This window comes from Panthera onca, chromosome B3, assembly GCF_046562875.1.
Source record: "Panthera onca isolate mPanOnc1 chromosome B3, mPanOnc1 haplotype 2, whole genome shotgun sequence".
Lineage (NCBI taxonomy): Eukaryota > Metazoa > Chordata > Mammalia > Carnivora > Felidae > Panthera > Panthera onca.
Window position 1 is genome coordinate 33,624,096 of NC_138344.1, and position 21,828 is coordinate 33,645,923.

Consider the following 21,828-nt stretch of genomic DNA (forward strand, 5'->3'; position numbering starts at 1 on the left):
GTGGGAGTGTGTGACTCTTTAATCTCAGGGTTGTGAGTTTGAGCCCCACATTGGGTGTAGAGATTACTTAAATAAAATCTTAAAAAAACAACTAATTTTTTGAACTTGTTGCTAGACTTAAAATGGAACTCGGTAGTGAGATAGATGGCAATAGGTTTATTTTAGTGTCTACTGTATGCTTTACCTATAATATTTAATCCTTATAGCACTTGCTTAAACACACTACTACTTTCATTTTGCAAATGAGGCTACTTAACCTTTTTTTTTTTAAGTTTATTTGTGAGAGAGAGTGAGAGAGAGAAAGAGTGCAAGTGGGGGAGAGGGGCAGAGGGAGAAAGAGAGTATCCCAAGCAGGTTCCACACTAAGACTTGATTTCAAGAGTTGAAATCAAGAGTTGGCTGCTTACCAGACTGAGCCACCCAAGCACCCCAAGGCTATTCAATCTTAAACCTGCCTGAGGCTGTACATTTATAACAGATGGGGCTTGAATTTGATTAAAACACACATGTTCTTTCCCATAAGCACAGCATGTAAATTTTTGTATTTTCTCCTTTTCTATTTTAAGTGATGGAAGAAAAAAACTTCAGTATCAGTAGATAACCAAGACTAAGAAATTCTACTTTGTCATTTTAATGAAATATATATTATTAAAACATATGGTTAATATGGAGATAGTAAAATTTATAGTAAAAATAATAAGGTATTCTGATTATATCAGAAATATAATCCACTTGTGGTTTTTTCATTATTCTGATCCAGTTAGGACTAGTGTTTAGGAACTTTAACAGCCATCTAACAATAGAGGAGAAATATTTATGATTTGAACGGTATTAAATATCTGTATTAATATTAATCTGTATTAATATTATTATCACTGTATACCTAAAACTAATGTAACATTATGTGTCAGCTATACTCAAATAAAGAAAAAAGCCCATTGATAATTTTTTATTTTTGACCACCATCTATAGCTGGGTTTATAAGTGGTAACTTTTCTAAATTCCAGGAGACATGGGTTGGACAAGTATGAATATACTTTTGGAGCAATACATCAGGGTATTTGAAAGCAGGGAAGTTCAGTGTAACAATTGCTCAATCCAGTTCTAAAAATCTTGCTTTCCTTTTGAATATTTTGAAGCTGCGTTTTGCAGACTGGATTCTTTTGACTCTGAGAAAAGGAAACAATACCACAAAAGATCTTTTCCCTATTTTGTATCACATAGCATCAATGGTGTATGGTCAAGCAAGTACATGACCTATGGCTATTAAAGTATCTAGTGAAATGTTACAAGTCAACTCTTAAAGTCTCCTGTCACTTATAATGCTAATACTTAAAAATGCCATACTCAAAAGTTTTATAGAAGACTAACTTGTAGCACAGTCCAATCACGTTATTGATTTGGAAAAGGAGACCTTAGATTTTTTTTTTAAGACTTTACTAGTTTAGTTCAAAATGTAATTTATTTCTGGTATGATTTTTCGGGAGTCAGGAAAGATTGCTCTCATATGTATTAACTTATAAGAGGGAGACAATCTGACATTTAAACAGACATACTTTGCATTATAGAAACAACTTTTCCCAGAGAGCATTTGCCTTTTTCATAGTCTAGACTAGATACCTAAGTCAACAGTTACTAAAATAATATTGTCTTCTTATCTTTATCTACAATCATGGCTACAGCATTCCATGTCACTTCTCTTACTCCCCTTCCCTCCCTATTTCACCTCGATGGCTGATTGCCAGTTCCTAATCTTTTTTTTTTGCCTGTTCCCATCTTCATTAGGTCTCCTTTTTATCCAAAACATACTGACTTGAAATGGAAACTTTTTCTGTAGCTTTCTCAGACTTTCAGTTTCAACTCATGTTCACTTGGGCCTGCTATGTAACCTGTATTACTTACACTGTGGTTTCCCCCCACTCCCCTGACTAAAAAGAATGGAGTTACTGCCTTTGTGGTTACTGAGTGGTGAGATTATTTTGGGCTATGAGGGCTGGGGGCAAGGTTAGGTTGGGGAGGGAGGTGAAATAAATTTCACAGCTGAAACTAATCTTTGGTTTTTAAGTCTCGTAAGCACTGCAATCTAGTTTTCATTAGGAATAGAATTAATGTGTGTACCCAACATATCGGGTTGTTAATTATTTGAAACAACTCAGAAAAAAACACATCAATGATTTAGGAGGGATAGCATTTCTTTTTATTCTTGGTTCCATATTTTAAAAATTACATTGTCTGCATTTTGAATTAAGTGAAAGGGTTGAGAAAGCTCACTTTATCTGCCTTATAACTGTAAAAAAAAAAACAACAAGCCAACTTTCAGTTTGCAAGTTTCAGATATGATAATAGTCCTGAAATCACCATGGTTGAAAACAATTCTGCCAGATTATGGATAAAGAGGAAAGGAAAAACTATGACTATTAGAAAGCAGCAATATTTATTAGAAATAACAGGCAACCTTGGGAAGTTATTGGCTATGAGTTTTAAAACCACAGAACTTTGGATATAAAAGGAAGGAGTGTTGCATGGCTAACAGACAAGGTGAAGAAAAGCTGTTATCAATGCAGAGTAGCAAGTCAACCCATTCACTGAGCAAACTAAAAGGTCCAACAGCCATTTATTTTAATGAAGTTAAAGATTCCCCCTTTCTTAAAACATTCCAGGAATAGAGTGGGGGAAGATGGGCTAACATCATCTTTATCAAATATCTGCAAAGGTTACAAAGATAGCTGGGAAAGCCTCTGCATGGAGAATGGAAGAGGTATCACAGAACTGAATAACTGATCCTTAGAATATTTAGATCTTGAATTAGGTTAGATCTTGACCTGCTTCTAGCCAGTTGATCTCTTTAAATATGCAGGGCTGTGCAGTAAGTTTTTGATTCTTCTATAATGTTCTTCTTGCATTCTTCTGGATATGACATACACTTGGTTTCTTTAAAGATCACTGCTTTTCCTTTGAATAAGCCAATAGGAATAAGGGAGACAAAAAGGGAAATAATAAATGTTCAGACAGCGTGATTTTAAGGTTTTGATGCATAACTTCAAGACATTTTCACAGAGCATATTGCTCTCAAGTTAGGGTTAAAGTGATCCATGTGGATAATGCAGAAGATGACATTCTTCCAGGGAAAAATAAGATACCAGGCATCTTCCTTCAGGCACTGAGATTACAGCCATCCAATAGATGGGGATGGGCAGAAAGAGGAGACTTCAACAGCCGCAAATATTCTTTGATAGCTAATTTTTGGCAAGTCTGGCAATGAGATCTTTCCATTCCCCCCTTTTCTTTGTGATGTATGTAGGAGTGAGTAGCTGCAGTAGTGATTCTGGCTGTTGCCTAAAGAAGTTCTGACACAAGGCCTCAGTGTTACATATCACATACATCCCACAGTCATAGCTGTTTTGTTGAGCAGGGGCTCTCTCTTCCACAAAGGCTAGTTTGTCTCCTTTTCTGCCCAAGAAAGCCTCCAGTTTCTCTGCTACCTGCTTTGCATGGACTGAGTTGCTTCTGCTATGGGAATCATAATGAAGAAAGCTATTTTTATCTTGGACATAAACCAACAAACTCCAATGGGTTCCCCCAGCTGCCTCATTGGAATTATCATTGATGGCTAAAAATACAACTCTCTTGTTGGGGAGGTCTAGGGGTTCAAGGAACATGGCAATCTCTGCTTGGTTGCTAGTGCACTTGATGAACTGGGTAACTTCGGGACTGATGAAGCAGACATGGTCAGAGCAGTCATGAAACTGACTGTTGGCAAAGTACTCAAAGGCAAATCCAATAATATGGTCATTGAGCCAGCTTGGAGGATCCAACAGCGAGACATCTGATTGCCGCAGTAGACTGTCCATGTAACTCAAAACTACAGGGTCCATCTTGTCCTGACCAGGGCTGATCAGAAATTCCAGTAGCTGAAGGAGAGGCAGAAGATAATATTTACTGCTGAATATGATACCTTGCTGTAAAATTGGGATCATAAATAGTAGCTACTCTTACAGGTGTTTTTAAAGATTAAATACAATTGTAAAGTTTTTAGCAATAATGCCTGCCTGAGAGTAAACATTCAACAGACTCTAGCTTCTGGATTGTGTGTTAACAATTAGTTAAAATGAAAACTTTGGAAAATTTTCATGCTGAAACAGTAAGCATGAATTTTTATCTTCCTCTTTAAATGCAGAGATTGGTTAAAATTATAACAGACATTTATCAAACTTCCTAGCATTAACCCTATATTTGGTCCTTTAATGAATATGCATGATAACAATGGCAAGTTATTTTTACATTAAAGTGAATTTTCAAAGAGTCTGAAGAAAAATGTTGCTTATTAACAAGGGAAATAGTTTCCATTTCAACATTTATTTTTGAGATAAGATAAAAATATTGCTTCCTCATTCCATAATGGAAAGTGACAGTGATTAGAGCTGTAGTTAAAAGGAACTACAGGGGTGCCTGGATGGCTCAGTCGGTTAAGCGTCTAACTTTGGCTCAGGTCATGATCTCATAGTTCATGGGTTTGAGCCCTGCGTCGGACCCTGCACTAAGAGCTCAGAGCCTGGAGCCTGCTTCAGGTTCTGTGTCTCCCTCTCTCTGTCTGCCCTTTCCCTGCTTATGCCTTCTGTCTCTTTCAAAAATAAATAAATAAACTTGAAAAAAAGATAAATGAAAGAACATTTCAAGAACAGAAAATCATGAGTTTTACAAATGAAAATCATTCCTGATTCTGCTCGGTTTTGAGTATGAGTGATCTAGTTTTCCTCATCCATTTCTCATCTTTAACTTCAAGGGGTAAGATAAAGATTATGTAATGTTTATAAGTTAGAAATTTTTATCACTGAAAGGTAGTTAGGCACAGGAATCAGAAGACCTGGATCTAGCCCTAGTTTTATCACAAAATTTAAATGATTTTGTCTTTGCTTTGTTGTCTGTAAAAAGGGCATATATCTGCTTACATGCCTCAGTGAGTTGCAGAAAGGCCAAATAATTTTACTTGAAGTTATTAAAAGAACATAAAATGTTGTTCCAATAGCATTTATATTATTAATTAAATGGTATTAGTAAGATGATCAGAACATCTACATAGCGCTCCACACCAGTGAAAGCAAATGAAGTTTGGAAGCAAATATCTCTTCATATTATCTTTTGCAAACAAAAGCATGACTTAGAGTACAGCAACACAAAGTATATGATAAGATTAATATGCTCATGATCACCGAAGGTAAGGTGCTAACAAAGACAAGAAGTCTGATAAATGTGCAAGATAACATAATATTTAAGCCAGAGAGAGTTAACTGCTGTGCATTGACCTGACAGCATTACAACATCACTAAAAATCCAAAGCAATAAAAGGTCACATGCAGACTGAGAGTATAAAACAAAGCATATTATAATAATATCATTTCTGTGAAAGACTGGGCTAGAATAATCAATTAATTCTAGCCATTAATAATCAATTCTGGCCATCAGACCAGGTATTTTACCATTTGATTACACTACTAAAATAATAAAATTTTGTGGCACAGACATTTTTCTGTAATCAAAAGTCTGAAAAACCTGTAAGAAAAAATAAATATACCCCTCAAGAAAAAAGACCCTAAAGTAAGTGAGGTAATTAAGAAGCACCAAAGATGGTTTTATGTGCATATAGTATATAATAATCTGAACTATTTCAGAAACAATATAGGGCTGTTTATGAGAAATATATGTATATACACATACATATTAATATAAATATACAACATAAGATCGAATGAAAATATCTTTTTTTTTTTTTTAACGTTTATTTATTTTTGAGACAGAGAGAGAGACAGAGCATGAACGGGGGAGGGTCAGAGAGAGGGAGACACAGAATCCGAAACAGGCTCCAGGCTCCGAGCTGTCAGCACAGAGCCCGACGCGGGGCTTGAACTCACGGACCGTGAGATCATGACCTGAGCTGAAGTCGGCCGCACAACCGACTGAGCCACCCAGGCGCCCCTGAATGAAAATATCTTAAGATTTTCTTTTCTTTAAAAAAAGGTTTTTTTAAAATGTTTATTTTTGAGAGACAGAGTGCAAGTGGGGGAGGGGCAGAGAGAGGAGACACAGAATCCAAAGCAGGGTCCAGGCTCTGAGCTGTCAACACACAGCCAGATGCAGGGCTCAAACCCATGAACCATAAGATCATGCCCTGAGCTGAAGTTGGATGTTTAACCGACTGAGCCACCCAGGTGCCCCAAATCTTAAGATTTTCTTGAGAAAAGAGAATAACTTCAGGAGAGACCTAAACTAGAGACTGGAACAAAGTTTAACGAGGCATAGAGCACATTTGCTATGGGTGGGCCACAAATTTGGCTCTAAGATTTTTGGCAGCTAACCAGAGACTATAAAGTTAAACATTCACAATGTCCGTAAGGTAAAAATAAAGCAATTGCTCAGGAGAGGTAAAAGCATTCTTTGTATTAAGGTTAGGCAGGTTTTTTTTCAAGCAATTTTCATAAAAGACAAGGTGTATCATAATGAATAATGTCCCTCAATATTCTTATGATAGATGAAGTTGTTTCTTATAACGATCCTTCATATCCAGTCTGATGGCAAATGAATTAACAGCAGTCTAGTAAAAACAAGTCTATGGAGGCTAGGTTCTCAGCTTGCTGCTGATGTGACTTAAGAGTAAATTAATATGAAAATGGAATGACTGCTTGTGCATCAAGCAAAGCTCCCCCAATCTCTTCCCCCTGCTCTCAATGAATACTATGTAGTGGTGAGTACCAGATTTTACTGCCTGGCAAATACCTGGAGACCTACTCTCTACACTGAAATCAGACCCACATATTAATAGCCAACCCAACAAGGGATAGAAGCCTACAAGGAGAAGAGTTCCTGAAAAGACAGGCATCTCACCTTGGAAGGAGTGACATAAGTGGCCAAGATTTCCTTCAGAATATATAGTTCTTTTTTTTTTAAGGGCTTAAATTTTTTTTTTTAAGGTTTATTATTTATTTTTGAGAGAGACAGAAACAGCACAAGTGGAGGAGGGGCAGAGAGAGAGGGAGACACGGCATCTGAAGCAGGCTCCAGGCTCTGAGGTGTCAGCACAGAGCCCAACACGGGGCTTGAACCCACAAACTGTAAGATCATGACCTGAGCTGAAGTCGGACGCTTAGCCGACTGAGCCACCCAGGCACCCTCAGAAAATGGTTTTAGTGTTCTGTTTGATTTTGAAAATATCCAACATCCAGACAATGGGTCAGTCAAGGATCTAGGTCTATTCCACCCAGCATGGTAGCAATAGTTTAACCCCAACAATTCTAAAGCAAATGGAACCAAAGGAGCCTTTGGCCAAAGCATTGTTAGCGAAGAAAAACTCTAAACTTAGCATCTGAAGACTTGAATTTTAGACTCAATTCTGTTACTCATTGGCCGTATGATCATAAATAAACTACTCAATTTCTTTAAGCCTCAGTATCCTCTTCTGTAAAGTGAGAATATTAATACATGACCTTTATCCTGGAGTATTTGTCAATATAAAATGAAGAAACATTGGTAACTAATATTTTAAAAAATATAACATAAAGTAGTATTTCCAGACATCATTGTGTCTCAAGGAAATTTATATCCCAATAACTGATAACTGTGATGTATTTCATTTAACAAATGTTTACTGAGTGTTTCCTTTGTGCTAGGGGTTGAAAATACAGAATGGGAATGAAATAGTCATAGTTCCTACCCTGACTGAGCATAAGCCTATTATGTTATAATGAATACATAGTGAATATACAATTCTTTTTACTCAATAAGCACCTACTGAGTACCTAATAGCTGTTGTGGGAGATACCAAGATGTATAAGATGGCTTATAGTCAATAAGATCAGAAACCCACAAGGGGCAGAAATAAAATGTATGGGAATTCAGAAGAGTGAACAATCACCTCTGGCTAAGAAAGGGAAGGAGACTTGAGATCAGGAAAGACTTCCAGGAAAAAGTGGCATAAAAGCTGGCTCTTGAAAGGCATATAGAATTAGATGCATGGAGAAGGGCATTAAGAAGGTAAGAGAGGCAAGGGAAGTGCCCCTAGAGGCTCATTCCAGTCTGGCTGGAATGAAGTAGGAATAGGGGTACAGATGAAGGTCAGAGGCAATTATTAGAAGCTAAATGGTAACAGACTGAAGTCCAGGTGAAAGAATTTGGAATTTATACTGAGGAAATGGGAATCCATTAATGGCAAGGCTGGTGCTTTAGGAAGTTTAATAATTCAGCCATAGTACATAGGATTAATTGGTAGGGAGAGCAACTGGAGGAAGAGATCAAGTAGATTTTTATTGAAAGTGAAAGTAGGAGGAAATGGCCTAAATCAGGGGAAATGGTAGAAATGGGGAGGCAAGGAGGAAAGGTATTGTAGACAGAGACTCAATAAGTGATTAGAGAACAGTTGGGTAAAAGAGAATCATTAGGAAATTGTCTGTGGGTTTTAGTTAGGGTGACCATAAAGGATGACGATCCCATTACTAATGGGGTGGGGGAAAAGGAGACAGAAGGGGATCCAGCAAAAGAACCAAGAACCATCTAGAACTCTCCTAGGGATATTTCCTTTCTATACAGGGAGTACTGTGCTTGGCACATCTGAGGTACAATAAATATTTGCCAGATGAATGAAACATTTCAAAAAAGGAATCAGAAAATATAGATTAGGGGTAAAAAGAGAAATAAGTCCTCTTAAGACGTTTGCATTGTTTGTAACATCCCCCTTTCTGCTTTGGTTTTGTGTTTTGTCTTTTCTCCTCTTCACTTAATAGTAAACTCCTTCAGAAATAAGAAGACCTATGTACTTGGCCTTGGTGGATGGTAAGGAAGACTGAAGAGTGAACTGGGGAGACAATAACCTCCTCATAGTTGTATTTGTAAAGTTCTACAAAATATATTTTAGTTCTACATTTTGGGGCTAGGAGGCTTTGGGTCCAGGCTCTACTTTGCCACTTGCCTATCTGTGTGAATCTGGGCAAGTTATTTATTCTCTTTCTGGGCCTCATTTTCCTCATCTGTAAAATGAGGTAATAATAACACCTGCCTCATAGACTGTTACACAAAATAAAAACATAAGTGAAAACACTCAGCATGTCATCTGACATATATAGCGGACTCAAAAAGAGTTGTCTTCCCTGCTCCCTATATTTAGGGTGGTAATAATGGGCCTTAGAGATTTCTTGAAAATAAAGCACATCTGTCTTTTTTATAAGGCCACAAAGTCATCAAAGATAGATTTAGCTAGGGCATGACTCTGCTCTGTGCTTTACCTTTGGCAGAAGAAGGGTGAATGCTAACTCCAGAGAAAATTGTTCTCTCGACCTGAGTGGAGCAATGATGTTAATTGTGTATTGTCAGTATACACAAACCCTGCAGTAACAGTTTATAACATCTTCCGACTTCTGTAGCTAAATGAAGCTAATATTGAATTCATAGTATAGAACAATTCCTAAACGAAGGCTTAATTTTAGCAAAAGGAAGAGACTACTTTTTCATCTTAATCTTGAAATCCTTAAAATGTATATTACTGGAATATTTGTTGTAAAAAACAACAAGGTAATTACATAAAAGGTAATAAAAACTACCTTAAAGGGAAAATTTACAATTCAATGGAAGCCAATCTGATACAAGTAAGGGAAGAAGCTGCTGGTTCAGTAGAAAACCAATAGGTTGGGAGTCAGTTTCAATGAACTGTGTTCTAAAAGAGTGCTGTCCAATAGTACTTTTGATGATAATGGAAATGTTCCTTATTGGCAATGTCCAATACAGTAGTCACTTGCTACATGTGGCTACTGAGCACTTGAAATGTGGCTCATAAGGCTGTGGAACTGAATATTTAATTTTTAATTAAACTTAAATCTAAATATCTACATGTGGCTATTGGCTACTATTTTGGACAGTACACTTCCACAGATTTCAAAGGTATTTCTTGAAAGAAAAAAAATAAGATTATATGGTTAAATAAGTTAGGGAAATGCTTCATCCTAAAAGTCCTCATTGGAGGTTCATAATGCACACAATCAAATTAGAGGCTAGAAGTTTTGTAATAAGGAAATGTAACTTTTCTTGGTCTTATTTTTTCCCCCAAACTCATTTGACCATGAGACACTTTTTTTTTCCTTTTAAACAGAATATCTATTAACACCTTATTGGCTGTGCAGTGAAGTTTGGGACGTGCTTGCTGAGTTACTTAATAAATGGCAGTGAGGCAACATGTTAATCATTTGATAAAAAAAAAAAAAAAAAGAAGTTAGATCTCCGCCTCATACCTTATATGAACTCATATTTTAAGTGGAATAACATTTAAATGTTAAGAAAAGAAACAAAAATATTAGAAGAAAATGGAGCTTAATACATTTATGTGGCCAATAAATGCATGAAAAGATACTCAACACTTTACTAGTAATCAAAGGAAATCAAGTTAAAGCAAGATTTAATTTTTTACCTATCAAATTAGCAAAGATGAGGAAAACAGGTAATAACTAGCATTGCTGAGAGACCATGGGAAAAACAAGCATTCTCATTGTTGACAGGAGTATATAAACATATGCAAGCTTTTTGAAGGGTAATTTGCCATTATATTTTAATTCTTAAGAAATGTCTATGTGAAGGTATGACACTTTCAGAAATTTATCTTAAGGGAAATATTAAGGATGTGTGCAAAAATTTATGAAGGATGTTCATCACAGCAATATTTATAAAAGAACTACTGAAACAATCTGAAAGTTCAAAAGAGGACTGATTAAATAATAGATTTTCATACAATGAAATATTTTCAGTCATTAAAAAATAAAGTTGTAGATACCAATGTATTGACATGGAAATATGTTTATGATATGCTACGAAAAGGAAGTTTATATAAAAATTTATACAAGAAAAATATACACGAAAAAAATCAAGAATGATAGCCAAAGTTTAAATATAGTTTTAAAAAGAGAATTATTAATGCTTCTTAGCACTTTTTTCCTTCTACCTTTTAATACTGTTTGCTTTATATTTTTCCCCTTTCTTTTTATAATAAGCATATAACCAATAAATACAGCTATTTCCATTCAGGAAAAAAAAGGATATACCATCTCCCACTCTTACACTGACCTAAAATATGTCTGTTCTTTCAACTCACTGGTCTCTTCTGTCCTCTGGAAAGAAAAGAAAAAACAAAACAGAGAAAGTCTAATATCTCTTCTATAAATATTCAAACACAAAGATGTAAAATTAGATTATGTCCAACTTCTAATGTATGATTCCATTTGCAATTTCACAAAAAGAATCAAATCCAAAGACCAAATGTGCTTTTCATGGCAGCATAAGCAGAAATATTTTCAGGAAGGAAGTTCAAACTTTTTTTCTTGGTTTCAATTTCCCCCTGTTAAACGTTTCCTTTTAATGCTAGCCTAAACCTAAATATATGTATAAAGTAGAATGTAAAAATTACCATCAAGATTTATATATCCCTCTTGAGGGCAGAAATTATTAGATTTTATGCATCCCCGTTTCTTTAGTGCTTGACAAACTGGAGAAAATTTAATAAATGTTTCTCCTGAATAAAATATAGAAGTAAAATACATTTTGAAAAACTCCTAAAAACACAAAATTGTTATAAACAGGAAGATTTCTCAATTGTATAAATTATTTATAAATTGAACAATATTCCTCTTGACATCAATATTTTACAAATAGAGGAATTCAGCTCTCAAAGTAGAAAAACTACTTGGTATGATGATGATGCCTGTTAACTCTCCTACCAGAATACTTAACTTTAAAGTATTTTAAGTATAAATTCCATTTGGTCCTGCCTTGGGCCAGGAAGATAAACTAGAAGACTTTCTAGAATTTCTTCTAGCACCAAGGTTCTCTATTTACTGTTCTGTTACTAGGCATGGCTATCAATGGCTAAGATGTCATTGACCATGAAAATAATTTTATTTTCAGTCTACTGTTTCTAACTCAAAGTTCCATTTCTAATTGTACTACAATTTTTTTTCCTTACTATAAACTTGATGTAAACACCAGCCTTTCCTTAAGCTGTGTTTTGCTTAAAATCTTCCGAGAAATGACTTTGTACAAATGCAAAATTTGAAATACCTGGGGTTGTAAAGACAGTGTGTAAGGAGGCCAATAGGTTCAATGAGGGGTTTGAGCAAGATAACATTTTATGAAGGAGTGGACAGAATTTTATCATATGTATAAACAAATTAAAGCTAATAAGGTGTGATCAAGCTGAAGTTATGATCTGCCTGATTTCATAAATAACCACTGTGTTCAGCACACAATAGCTATATGCAAACACAGTTTGAAAGAGTATGAAAAACTCATCAGGTTTTAATCTTATTTGTCCTGTAGATTTCAAAGCCTGGTAAAGTATTTTTTTCATAGATAGTTAAGAGGTAAATTGTTATTACAAACTCCTAATTAATGAGTTTCAAAAATGTGCTTGGCACATAGTAGGGGCTCAATGAAAGTTTTTAAAAGTTTTTTTATATATTGCTCAGAGACAGAGCAAGTGGGGGAGGGGCAGAGAGCGAGAGAAAGAATCCCAAGCAGGCTCCACAACTGCTAGTGCAGAGCCTGACTTGGGGCTGGAACCCATGAGGCTGAGAGATCATGACCTGAGCTGAAACCAAGAGTCAGCTTGGTTAACTGACTGAGCCACTCAGGGGTTCAACAAATAATGAATGAATGAAAAAAATAATGAATTTATGTTTTACTGTATTGTGCTGATAGGAAAGCAGGATCTGAAGGGATCCAATAACACATAGAGAATTTTCTGTCTTAGCAATTTGTCTTTAAATGTTAATTAATACAAAATATTTGTGAACTACCTAACCAAATTTTAATTATATGCTATTAAGTAGGGCTAAACATTTCCAGCAACTATTTATTTTAGCTGCTAATGTAAAGTATCAAGTTGCTACAACAAATAGTAGTGAGAAAATTAGAGCCAACTAAGGTCAGAAATCTCCAAGCTATTGCTTTGATGGAGGACTTGAACCTACCACTCTACTATGAGAGAGTATTTATTTATTCACTGGCCATAAGGGAAGGAAGTCCTCAAGTTTTTTAACCTGTAATCTAGACGCTCGAAAATAATAATTGTAAATGGGACAATTTTTTTCAGTATCAGGACTGTGTTTGGTGCTTTCATAACAGATAAAGGTGTGGAAGGGGTAGTAACTGCTTAATCAGAAGCCAGAGAAAGGAAATTTCTGAGATCTTTTGTAATAAAAATTCTTAAAAAGCTTCAAAAATTTCCAGTATTCTTTCTGCTTTCAGATAGACCTGTTTCCTGGTTCCCCTAAAAAGGAGACAGATAGATGAACCTTAGCCTCTACATAAACTTGATTTTCAGTCTGTTAAACCATATTGCTGTCCAAATGTTCTCCAAAAGTTAGACGGACAAGATCAATATAGCTAGTCATGTTGAAGAAAGTAGTCTCTCAGAGAATCTGGTTCAGAAAGTTAACTTCACATTACTTATTTGGATTAGTAATATTTGGACCCCATAATTAATTTTTTGAATATATTTAAAAAAGCACACAAGTTGGGAACTAGGTGGAATTTGGGCAGTAAATTTCACATAGTTTGGTATTGATCAATTTCTAATGAGACAGGTTATCTGGGCTTCAAGGACTTCCTTCTTGTTTGCTAATGCATTTTACTCATCCAAGAGGTTTAAGGGATTGACAAGGAGACAGAAATCTTGACCTTAAAAAGTCAGAAATGTAGGATTTAACACGTGTAGATGGAATTTAACTAAGAAAGGCCTTAGCAACACCTGGGAACCTATATATGTGGTAAAGCCACTGCCTATCAAAAGTACTAACATTATCACTTATAATACAAAAGAATGGGCTGGCCTCTTGACATGTAAAATGCTAATGGACCTCCACACTGGTAAGCACATCTCTGTAGAAAGGTATGTAATTTAGTTCAATCTATGTTTCTTTAGACTGGTCAGTCACACTGGGGAAACAAAGTAACTTAACAGACCCTTTAGAGATCACTTTATACTAAAATTTAGTTAAAGATTATTTATTGGTCTAGTCTCTTCATTCCTATCTTCTGACAATCCAACCTACACATTACTTCTAGATTAATTTTTCAAACAGAACTCTAATAATTACATTATTCTACTCCAAAGATTTTAACATCTCTCCATTATCTACCAAATTAAGTACAAATTACACCTTGACATTCAATGATTTCCACAAAAAGAGCCCCAGCCTATCTTTCCCAATTTATTTCCTAGTACTGCTCCTACATACATAGGCACAAGTACAGTACTCTTGCAGGCCCAAATTATTAGGCAACAGTGGATTAATTAGTACTGGTTGCTGCCCCTACCGTATAAGAGGAGAAGAAAATAGCCAGTTCCCTACTTCCACAGAGAGGCTGGGAAGTGAAAACTACTCTAGTATTTTTCTGAAACAGAGAAGTGATCTATCATGCTCTTGTTTAAAAAAACTATTACAGTCAGCTTTTTATAAATCTAGGGTCCATGGGCCAGGATGCAGCTAGAATTAGGGTTCCATGAACTTGGACTGGGAAAAAAATTGCATTCTGGATTTTTACTAATCTCTAGCTGAAATTTAGCATTTTCTTCAATAAGTATAGGCAATAATCCACAGCAGTATTAGCAGTCCCTATGTCTTTGTCACCAATAGAAATATGATATTTTAATATCACATTGAAGTTACTATGAGTATCTCAAAATATAATTTATATGCATCACTATTTTGAAATTACATAATTAGGCCTGCTGCCAGATATTATTTAATGCATAAAGAAGCACATATGTAACTACATCATACAGTTGTTTGAATATTTTAAAACTTCCAATAAAATTGATTTTATTTCTATGCATTTTATTTTATATATTTAAAAATATTATTCTGAGATAGGGTTCATAGGCCAGGCTGCCAAAGAAGTCTGTGGTGTAAAAAAGGTTATTTTATCTTTGTTTTTATACCTATTAATTGCTTATAGATTATCTAAACACTTTAGCATGGAATTCAAGGCTCTTCATAATCTATTCACACCCACTTTATCGCCTTTATCTCTGCCCCACCCCTACTCTCCATATTAAGCCCTAGTCATACCAGACAACAGTAACTGTCTTTTATCTGGAGGCAGATAGACTGGTTTTTGAATTAGCCCTAGTTAATAGTCAGTAGCCTTGCACTCACTGGCTTTGGCATTGCCTTATACAGACCTCTCTGCTTGCCAAGTGAATTATTCATTTTAAAGGTTTGTTTTCCCTAATACTATGAGGTCTTAATAGGGCTATATCTTTAAAAATTTTTAATGTTTATTTATTTTTGAGAGAGAGGGAGGGACAGGACATGAGCAGGGGAAGGGGCAGAGAGAGAGGGAGGCACAGAATCCAAAGCAGGCTCCAGGCTCTGAGCTGTCAGCACAGAGCCCGATGCGGGGGTCAAACTCACAAACCGTGAGATCATGACCTGAGCCGAAGTCAGACACCCAACCGACTGAGCCACCCAGGTGCCCCTGAATAGGGCTATATCTTAACTATCTTTATATCTTATTCCTTAAATGATTGATGAAATGAATAATAAAAGATTCTAAATTGGCAAGGCACTGTATGCAGTAATTTCCAGGGGAGTAAAGTTAGTCTTTGAATCTCAAATTGACTTAGCGCTGATCTTTTTTGAGGACATAAATAAAGATACCCTTGATTCAGCCCTAACGTTGGATCCCCAGCTGATAAATGCCGGATGGTAGGGAAAGGGAGAGTAAAGAGAGCCCTAACTGAGGTGGACTTCATTTTACATCCTCAGATTGAGGGATGTAACTGTGTTGAAGGGAAAGGCAAAAATGACATCTTTTTTCCCATTTCCCAGAGTGGTTACCCAAAACTTCCATCCAAGCTTCTCATTCCAGCCCCAATTCTTTCATCAAATAACTCCCACCTTAATGTTACAGAGCCAACACCATCAACTTCCTGCCCCTCCTTACTTTCCCATCCTTTATTGGTTCTCAACCGTCAGCGTTAGTCACCTCAGAAACTTTTTTTTTTAAATACTGATGGCCTGGGCCCTAGTCCCGGTTTATTCAATTGGTCTTGGGTGGAGCAACAGTATTTTTTTTTTTTTTTTAAACTTCTCAGGTTATTCTAACATGCATACAAGGTTGAGTTCCACTAGTGTTCCTGAAGCTATCAATCAGCCACCCTTATCCATGAATTGTCCACTTCGGGTTCCACGGTGGACCACTTCTATGCCTAAGTCTCCCATCTTTAAAGAAAGCATTCTTGCGGCCCACATTCTCGCCCCTTAACTTTCTCACAATCTTACTATGATGCTTCTTTTTAAAGGGTAATCTACATAGCTTCCACCAGCTATATTCTATTCCTCTTTTTACTCTTAACAGCCAATACTATGATTGGCTTTTGTGCCCGTCATTCTCTCTGCTTGTCTCATGTTTCTCTGACCAGCTACTGCTCACTGGCCTTTTAACACAAGAGTGGCCAAAAGGTCACCTTGGAAAAGATTTCCCCAAGTCGTTCCACACAAGCAGGGGCCCCTCTTCTATGCTCAAAGAGGACCCTGTGCCTTTTTTTTTTTTTTTTTCTATTATAATTTTACTTTATTACCACTGCGGATTCTCTCAAAGTCTCCCATGTAACACAGCACTTCAGAAAGCTGAAATGGTTTCATTTGCTTCTGACTTCCTGGAGTCTAAAGCACCAGAAAGCATTCAGTGAAAAAGTCTGAGGAATGAATGGAAAGCGAGACTAGGAAACGGAGGTCGGGGGCGGGGAAATGCGAGGGGAGAGGGCGTGTGTGTGGGAAGGGGCGGGGGCTAAGAGGGGCGGCGCTGAGAATCCTGCGCCAGAACGGGGGAGGGGGCAAGGACACGTTAAGTCGGCTAGGGCCGCAAAGCAGCTCCCTGACGGGACACACCGCCTTACCAACCAAAGTAGGGAGGCGGCTTCTTACCTGCCTCGGGCCTCACCACCCCAACCAACCTTCAGGCACCTCAGTATTGGCCGGAAAGCGAGAGCTACAGTCGTAAACTCAGAGTTTTCTACCCCAACCTTGCGACATTCCTCTCTAGTAGAGTGAGAATCCGAGGCAGCGTTCCGAGCTCTGCCGTAAGGTGAGGAAGAAAAGTTTGGGCGGGGCCGCCTGGGGCGGACGAATGGGGCGTGCCCGCGCAAGCGCCAGCCGTTCTCTCCGGCGGCGTCACGTGCGGGGGCAGGGCCGGCAGGCTGGCCGGCTCCGGCAGGCGGTAGGGGGCGTGGGAGGTAAGTGCGCGCGCGCCTGCTCGTCTGCAGCCGAGGAGTCGCTCGGGGCGGGGCCGCGTGCGCGGGGTCGGGGGCGCGCGGGCCTGAGCGGACGAGGGACGCGGCGGCGGTTGGCGGTGGCTGCTGAGGGTACCGCAAGGACTGTGAGAGGCGGCGGAGGAGGCATCCGCGGCACCGGCAGAGGCGGCGACAGCGGCTGAGGCGACGGTCCGACGCGTGCTCTCTGGGCGGGGTGCGGCGGGGGATGTGCCCTCGCGGGCCGGGCGGAGTCTCTCTGACAGGGCGGGGGATGCGCGGCGGCCGCTCTCCCGGACCCTGAGGCAGCTGGGCCCACCCTCCTGGAACCGTTTGACTCTTGGTGGCCTCAGCCTCTGCGGTCTCCGGCGCCCTGACCCTGGGGCCGCGGGTAGGAGGTGGCGTTTCCCGAAGAGGAGGGGGCTGCAGTGGCCACCGCGGCGGAGCCCGAGGTAAGACCCGCCCAAGCCGCCCAGAGGCCCTGCCGCCCGGCCCGGCCCACGTCTCGGTCTCGCTCTTTGGCTCCTTTGGGGCAGCCCCGCCCCAGCGGAGACGCCCCGTGAGCGGGTCTGCCTAGGAGCCTCCCAGACACCGGATCGCTGCGCTGGGTCCCCGGTAGACCCCACCCATCGTATCTTCCATTGGTCAGACACCACTCCGGCCCGCCAGCTCCCGGACGGTTCTGTCACGGCCCCCCATCCCCAGCACAGCCCGTTAGAACCCCCTTCGGACTCTCTTAGGACTCCTCGTGGAGCCTCCAGACTCCGTTACGGCCTCCCGTAAGCTGACCCGGTCACAGTTCCTCTGACACCCAGGCGCGGCCGCCCCCTAACCCAGAGCGACCTTGCAGCCCACCCCCTGCCTGCGGACCCCTCCCAGCTCGCTTCCCGTCAACCCTACCCTCCTCGCCTTGCGGGTAGTCTGTTCTTGATGCTCTCTCCTCCCAGTGGATCTGGTGTCAGCCCCTCTGTAGACACCATCAGACAGCAGCCTCTCCCCCAGTCCTCTCAGGCAGACCTTGTTATCTTTCCCTTTTCTTTGGTTGGAAGAGTTTTGCCTTTAAATCCTGGAGGGGTGTTTGCTTAACCTAGTGTACTCCCTACTCCCCCCACCCCGCCCTCCCCCCCGTGGGACCTAAGGGGACTAACTGATACCCAAAGGAGGGAGGGACAGGGAAGAGTGCGGGCCCAGGGCAGGGGTGTGTGTGCTAATATAAGGTCATACAGCCTGCTTCTCATCTTGTCTCTTCTGCAGAACGTGTGAGGTAGTCCAGTCTGACATTTAGGGACCTCTATAAGAATTAAATCACATTACATTAAGGGATGTGACTGTGTCTCCATGTAGTATCATTTGCTTCCCTTTCTGGAAGATTTTTACACATTTTTTGTTTTGTTTTTGAGTGACACAAGGGGATTGTTTTTTTTTTTTTTTAACGTGTTTTTTGAATTTTCCGGAAAAATAAGACTTGTAGCTTTCCTTAATCTCTGAAGATTTTAATGTCAATTTAGTAATAAATTTCTGCTACCTGGTGCTGCTCCTTTTCCAAGGAGCAAGTACAGTTATCATGCAGTGTTGACTGATGTCATTACCAACAGCCTTCTCAGCAGTAGTGAAATAGTGAATAAAATCTTGTTTGTGGAAGTTGAACTCCTGAGTTTTCAAGAAGGAAACGTAATGATGCACTAAGTGATCAGTACCTAGGGATGAAGTATATAGTGAGGTTTTTGTAGTTAGTACTTTAAAATTTTTTCTTTTGTGTGTGTGAAACTGAAGCGGGAGAAAATCATATTAAAATTACAGGTAATAACTAGACATAGTATACAAGTCAAAAGGTTCTAAAGAGTATGCAGCAAAAAGTTTCTCTTCCCCCTTTATCCTCCAACCACCTGTTTTTACTTTTTAGAGGCAACTACTATTTCCATCTTTATGTGGGTCCTTCCTGTGATTTTTAAATTTATATTCTCAAATATATTCTTAAAATGCACCACAAATGCTTGCAATACTATACACTCTATACCTCCCCTCACTGCCCCTCACTTGATAGTAGAGCCTAGAGCTCATTCAATTAGAGTACATATGGACATGCCACATTCATGGGCTGTATAGTATTCTCTTTTTATGATCTTGACATTATTTTTAGTCTTTGCTTTTACAAACGGTCTCATTTGCTTTTCTTTTAGTGTATCAGCTGTTACATGTATGTTGTAAATAATTATCAGGATTTAAAAAAATTTCCTGGTGATTCTTTTGTATTGAACCTACAAAAAAGGATATAACTAAAGTTCTCATTGAATCTCCGAGCTTTCACGGAGTGATTCATTAGCTTTGATGGTGATTATAATATTTATCAAATAAGTTATTGAAGGATATAAAGTCGGGGACTGAAATGATCAGATTTGCATTTTTAAAAGGTCACTGGCTGCAGTGAGGAGGGTGGATTAAAGGGTAGTCTAAGGCTAAGGGCAGGAATATTAGGCAAATGATGATAGGGAGTCTGGATTTGGGTATTGGGAGTAGAGAGGACTTGGTGATTTCATTGGGTTTGGAATTAGGGAGAAGGTTCATAGAAGATTTAGGTTTCTAGTTTGTGCCTTTCACTGAAGTGGGAATTGATAGAAGGGAGGAATGGGATTTTTATTTTTGTCAAAAAAGAATTTGTGACAGGTTGGATTTGGGTGATTATATTTCTGTCAGATACTGACGGCCAGGAGGCAGCTGGATTTGTGTCTTAAGCTCATTATCAAATTCTGGATTGATAGTAATAGATTTGGGGGCAAAAGGTATAAATGAGAGGAGAAAAGATTATAGGACAGAAATCCAACATTTACATTACAGATAGAAGTTGAATGTCTAAAGCTAGTAAAGTAAGTGATTAATTTTTTTTAAGTTTGTTTATTTTGAGAGAGAGAGCCCACAAGCAAGGGAGTGGCAGAGAGAGAGATAGAGGGTGACATAGAATCTGAAGCAGGCTCCAGGCTCTGAGCTGTTAGCATAGAGCCAGATGCTGGACCCGGCTTGAACTCGCGAACTGTGTGAGATCGTGACCTGAGCCAAAGTCAGATGCTCAACTGACTTGAGCCACTCAGGTGCCCCAAGTGATTAAGTTCTTTAAAAAATCTTATTAGGGTTTACGTATCAATAGTGAGGTTCACAGTCTAATGTGATTTAATAGTTTTTTCCCTTAGTTAACAATAATGCCTTAGTTTATGAGGGAAATGGGAGTAAAATTAGATTTTTTTAAAAAGTAAAACCTCAGTAGAAATTAGTACTATAAACCCATCTTTTCTAATCATTTGAATTTTACTATTGTAGATGTTTGTTCAGTCTTCTTTGTTTGTAGAGAAGTGTAGGATATTTGAAAATATGATTTACCAAGAATAGTGTTTCCTAGTTTGCATGATTTTTTAGTTGTATTAACTTAATTTAAAATAAATATTAGTTAAAAAATTTTGGTTCATGTTTAAAAAATTTTTTTTTAATGTTTATTTATTTTTGAGACAGAGAGACAGAGCGTGAATGGGGGAGGGTTAGAGAAAGGGAGACAAAGAATCTGAAGAAGGCTCCAGGCTCCAAGCTGTCAGCACAGAGCCTGATGCGGGGCTCGAACTCATGGACTGTGAGATCATGACCTGAGCCGAAGTCGGATGCTTAACCGACTGAGCCACCCAGGCACCCCTGGTGGTTCATGTTTTAAAAATCTAACATTGACTTTTTTTTTTTAATGTTTGTTTATTTTTGAGAGAGACAGTGACAGTGTGAGTGGGAGAGGGGCAGAGAGAAAGGGAGACACAGAATGCCAAGCAGGCTCCAGGCTCTGAACTGTCAGCACAGAGCCCGACGTAGGACTAAACCCATGAACTGTGGGATGTCACATGAACTGTGAGATCATGACCTGAGCTGAAGTCAGACATTCAACCGACTGAGCCACCCAGGTGCCCCCCCCCCCCCCATTCTATGTATTTCTAAGTTTAGAGCTGCTGTATAGATCTCTAACTTTTCCTTATGAATCACTGCTAATGGATATCTCCTCTTGGATTCACATTTCACAAGCACTTCAAATGTGTGCAAAATAAAAACTCTTCTCTGCTTCTCTTTCTTCCAAAAAGGAGAGGGGAGAGGGAGACAAACTGCAACAAAAATTTTTGTTTTTGATTTCCTATCTTGGTGAATGGCGCCACTCTCTCCTGGAGAAGTCTTCAGGAACCTGTGAATCATTGTCCACTCTGTACCTTACTACCAACGTCACTAAGTGCTCCACATTCTCCCTCATGATAATTTCATATTTATTGTTGTTTTTGTTGTTTCTATTTTATTTTAACCAGGAATGTCTCTGGTGCTCCTGTAATGTGTTCTAAGCAGTCTTGTTGCTTTCTCTTTTCTGCCTCTTGTTTTGTCTTACCCTCCAATTCATTCTCTGCACTGCTGCCAGATTAGGTGTTCTAAAATGCTCTTTTAGTTAGAGTCTTTCATTTGCAAAGAGACTCAAGTTACAGTAAGTAGTGGAGTGCTTTTTAAAAGGAAACATGCAGAAGGGAACCTAGGAAAAG

The 21,828-nt window shown here is 38.8% G+C and overlaps 2 protein-coding genes across 13 annotated transcripts in view; one reads left to right on the forward strand and one right to left on the reverse strand.

The window, feature by feature from the left end:
• Positions 1 to 335: 335 nt before the first annotated feature.
• Positions 336 to 17,069, reverse strand: SENP8 (SUMO peptidase family member, NEDD8 specific). 2 transcript variants are annotated; one of them, XM_060621022.3, is made up of 3 exons: positions 16,959 to 17,069; positions 11,095 to 11,138; positions 336 to 3,911 (listed from the first exon to the last, which is right to left on the reverse strand). In XM_060621022.3, exon 3 carries the CDS (start codon positions 3,873 to 3,875, stop codon positions 3,237 to 3,239), a length of 639 nt encoding a protein of 212 aa, XP_060477005.1. In that variant the 5' UTR covers positions 3,876 to 3,911; positions 11,095 to 11,138; positions 16,959 to 17,069; the 3' UTR covers positions 336 to 3,236. The 2 variants fall into 2 exon arrangements, with proteins under 2 accessions (XP_060477005.1, XP_060477004.1); XM_060621021.3 differs by lacking the exon at positions 11,095 to 11,138.
• Positions 17,009 to 21,828, forward strand: part of MYO9A (myosin IXA) — a 282,129-nt gene continuing 277,309 nt past the window's right edge. For 4 of the 11 annotated variants that reach the window (XM_078448829.2, XM_078448834.2, XM_078448838.2 and 1 more), the window contains exon 1: positions 17,335 to 17,733. The gene's annotated coding sequence lies outside the window, so the exon portion shown is untranslated. Of the gene's footprint in view, positions 17,119 to 17,333; positions 17,734 to 17,779; positions 18,061 to 21,828 lie in introns of those variants that run through there. The other 7 variants (XM_078448837.2, XM_078448836.2, XM_078448835.2 and 4 more) reach the window with 5 other exon arrangements.

Excerpts from the sequence above, each read along its gene's own strand:
- SENP8 (XM_060621021.3), bottom strand. The coding sequence starts at position 3,875 with ATGGACCCTGTAGTTTTGAGTTACATGGACAGTCTACTGCGGCAATCA.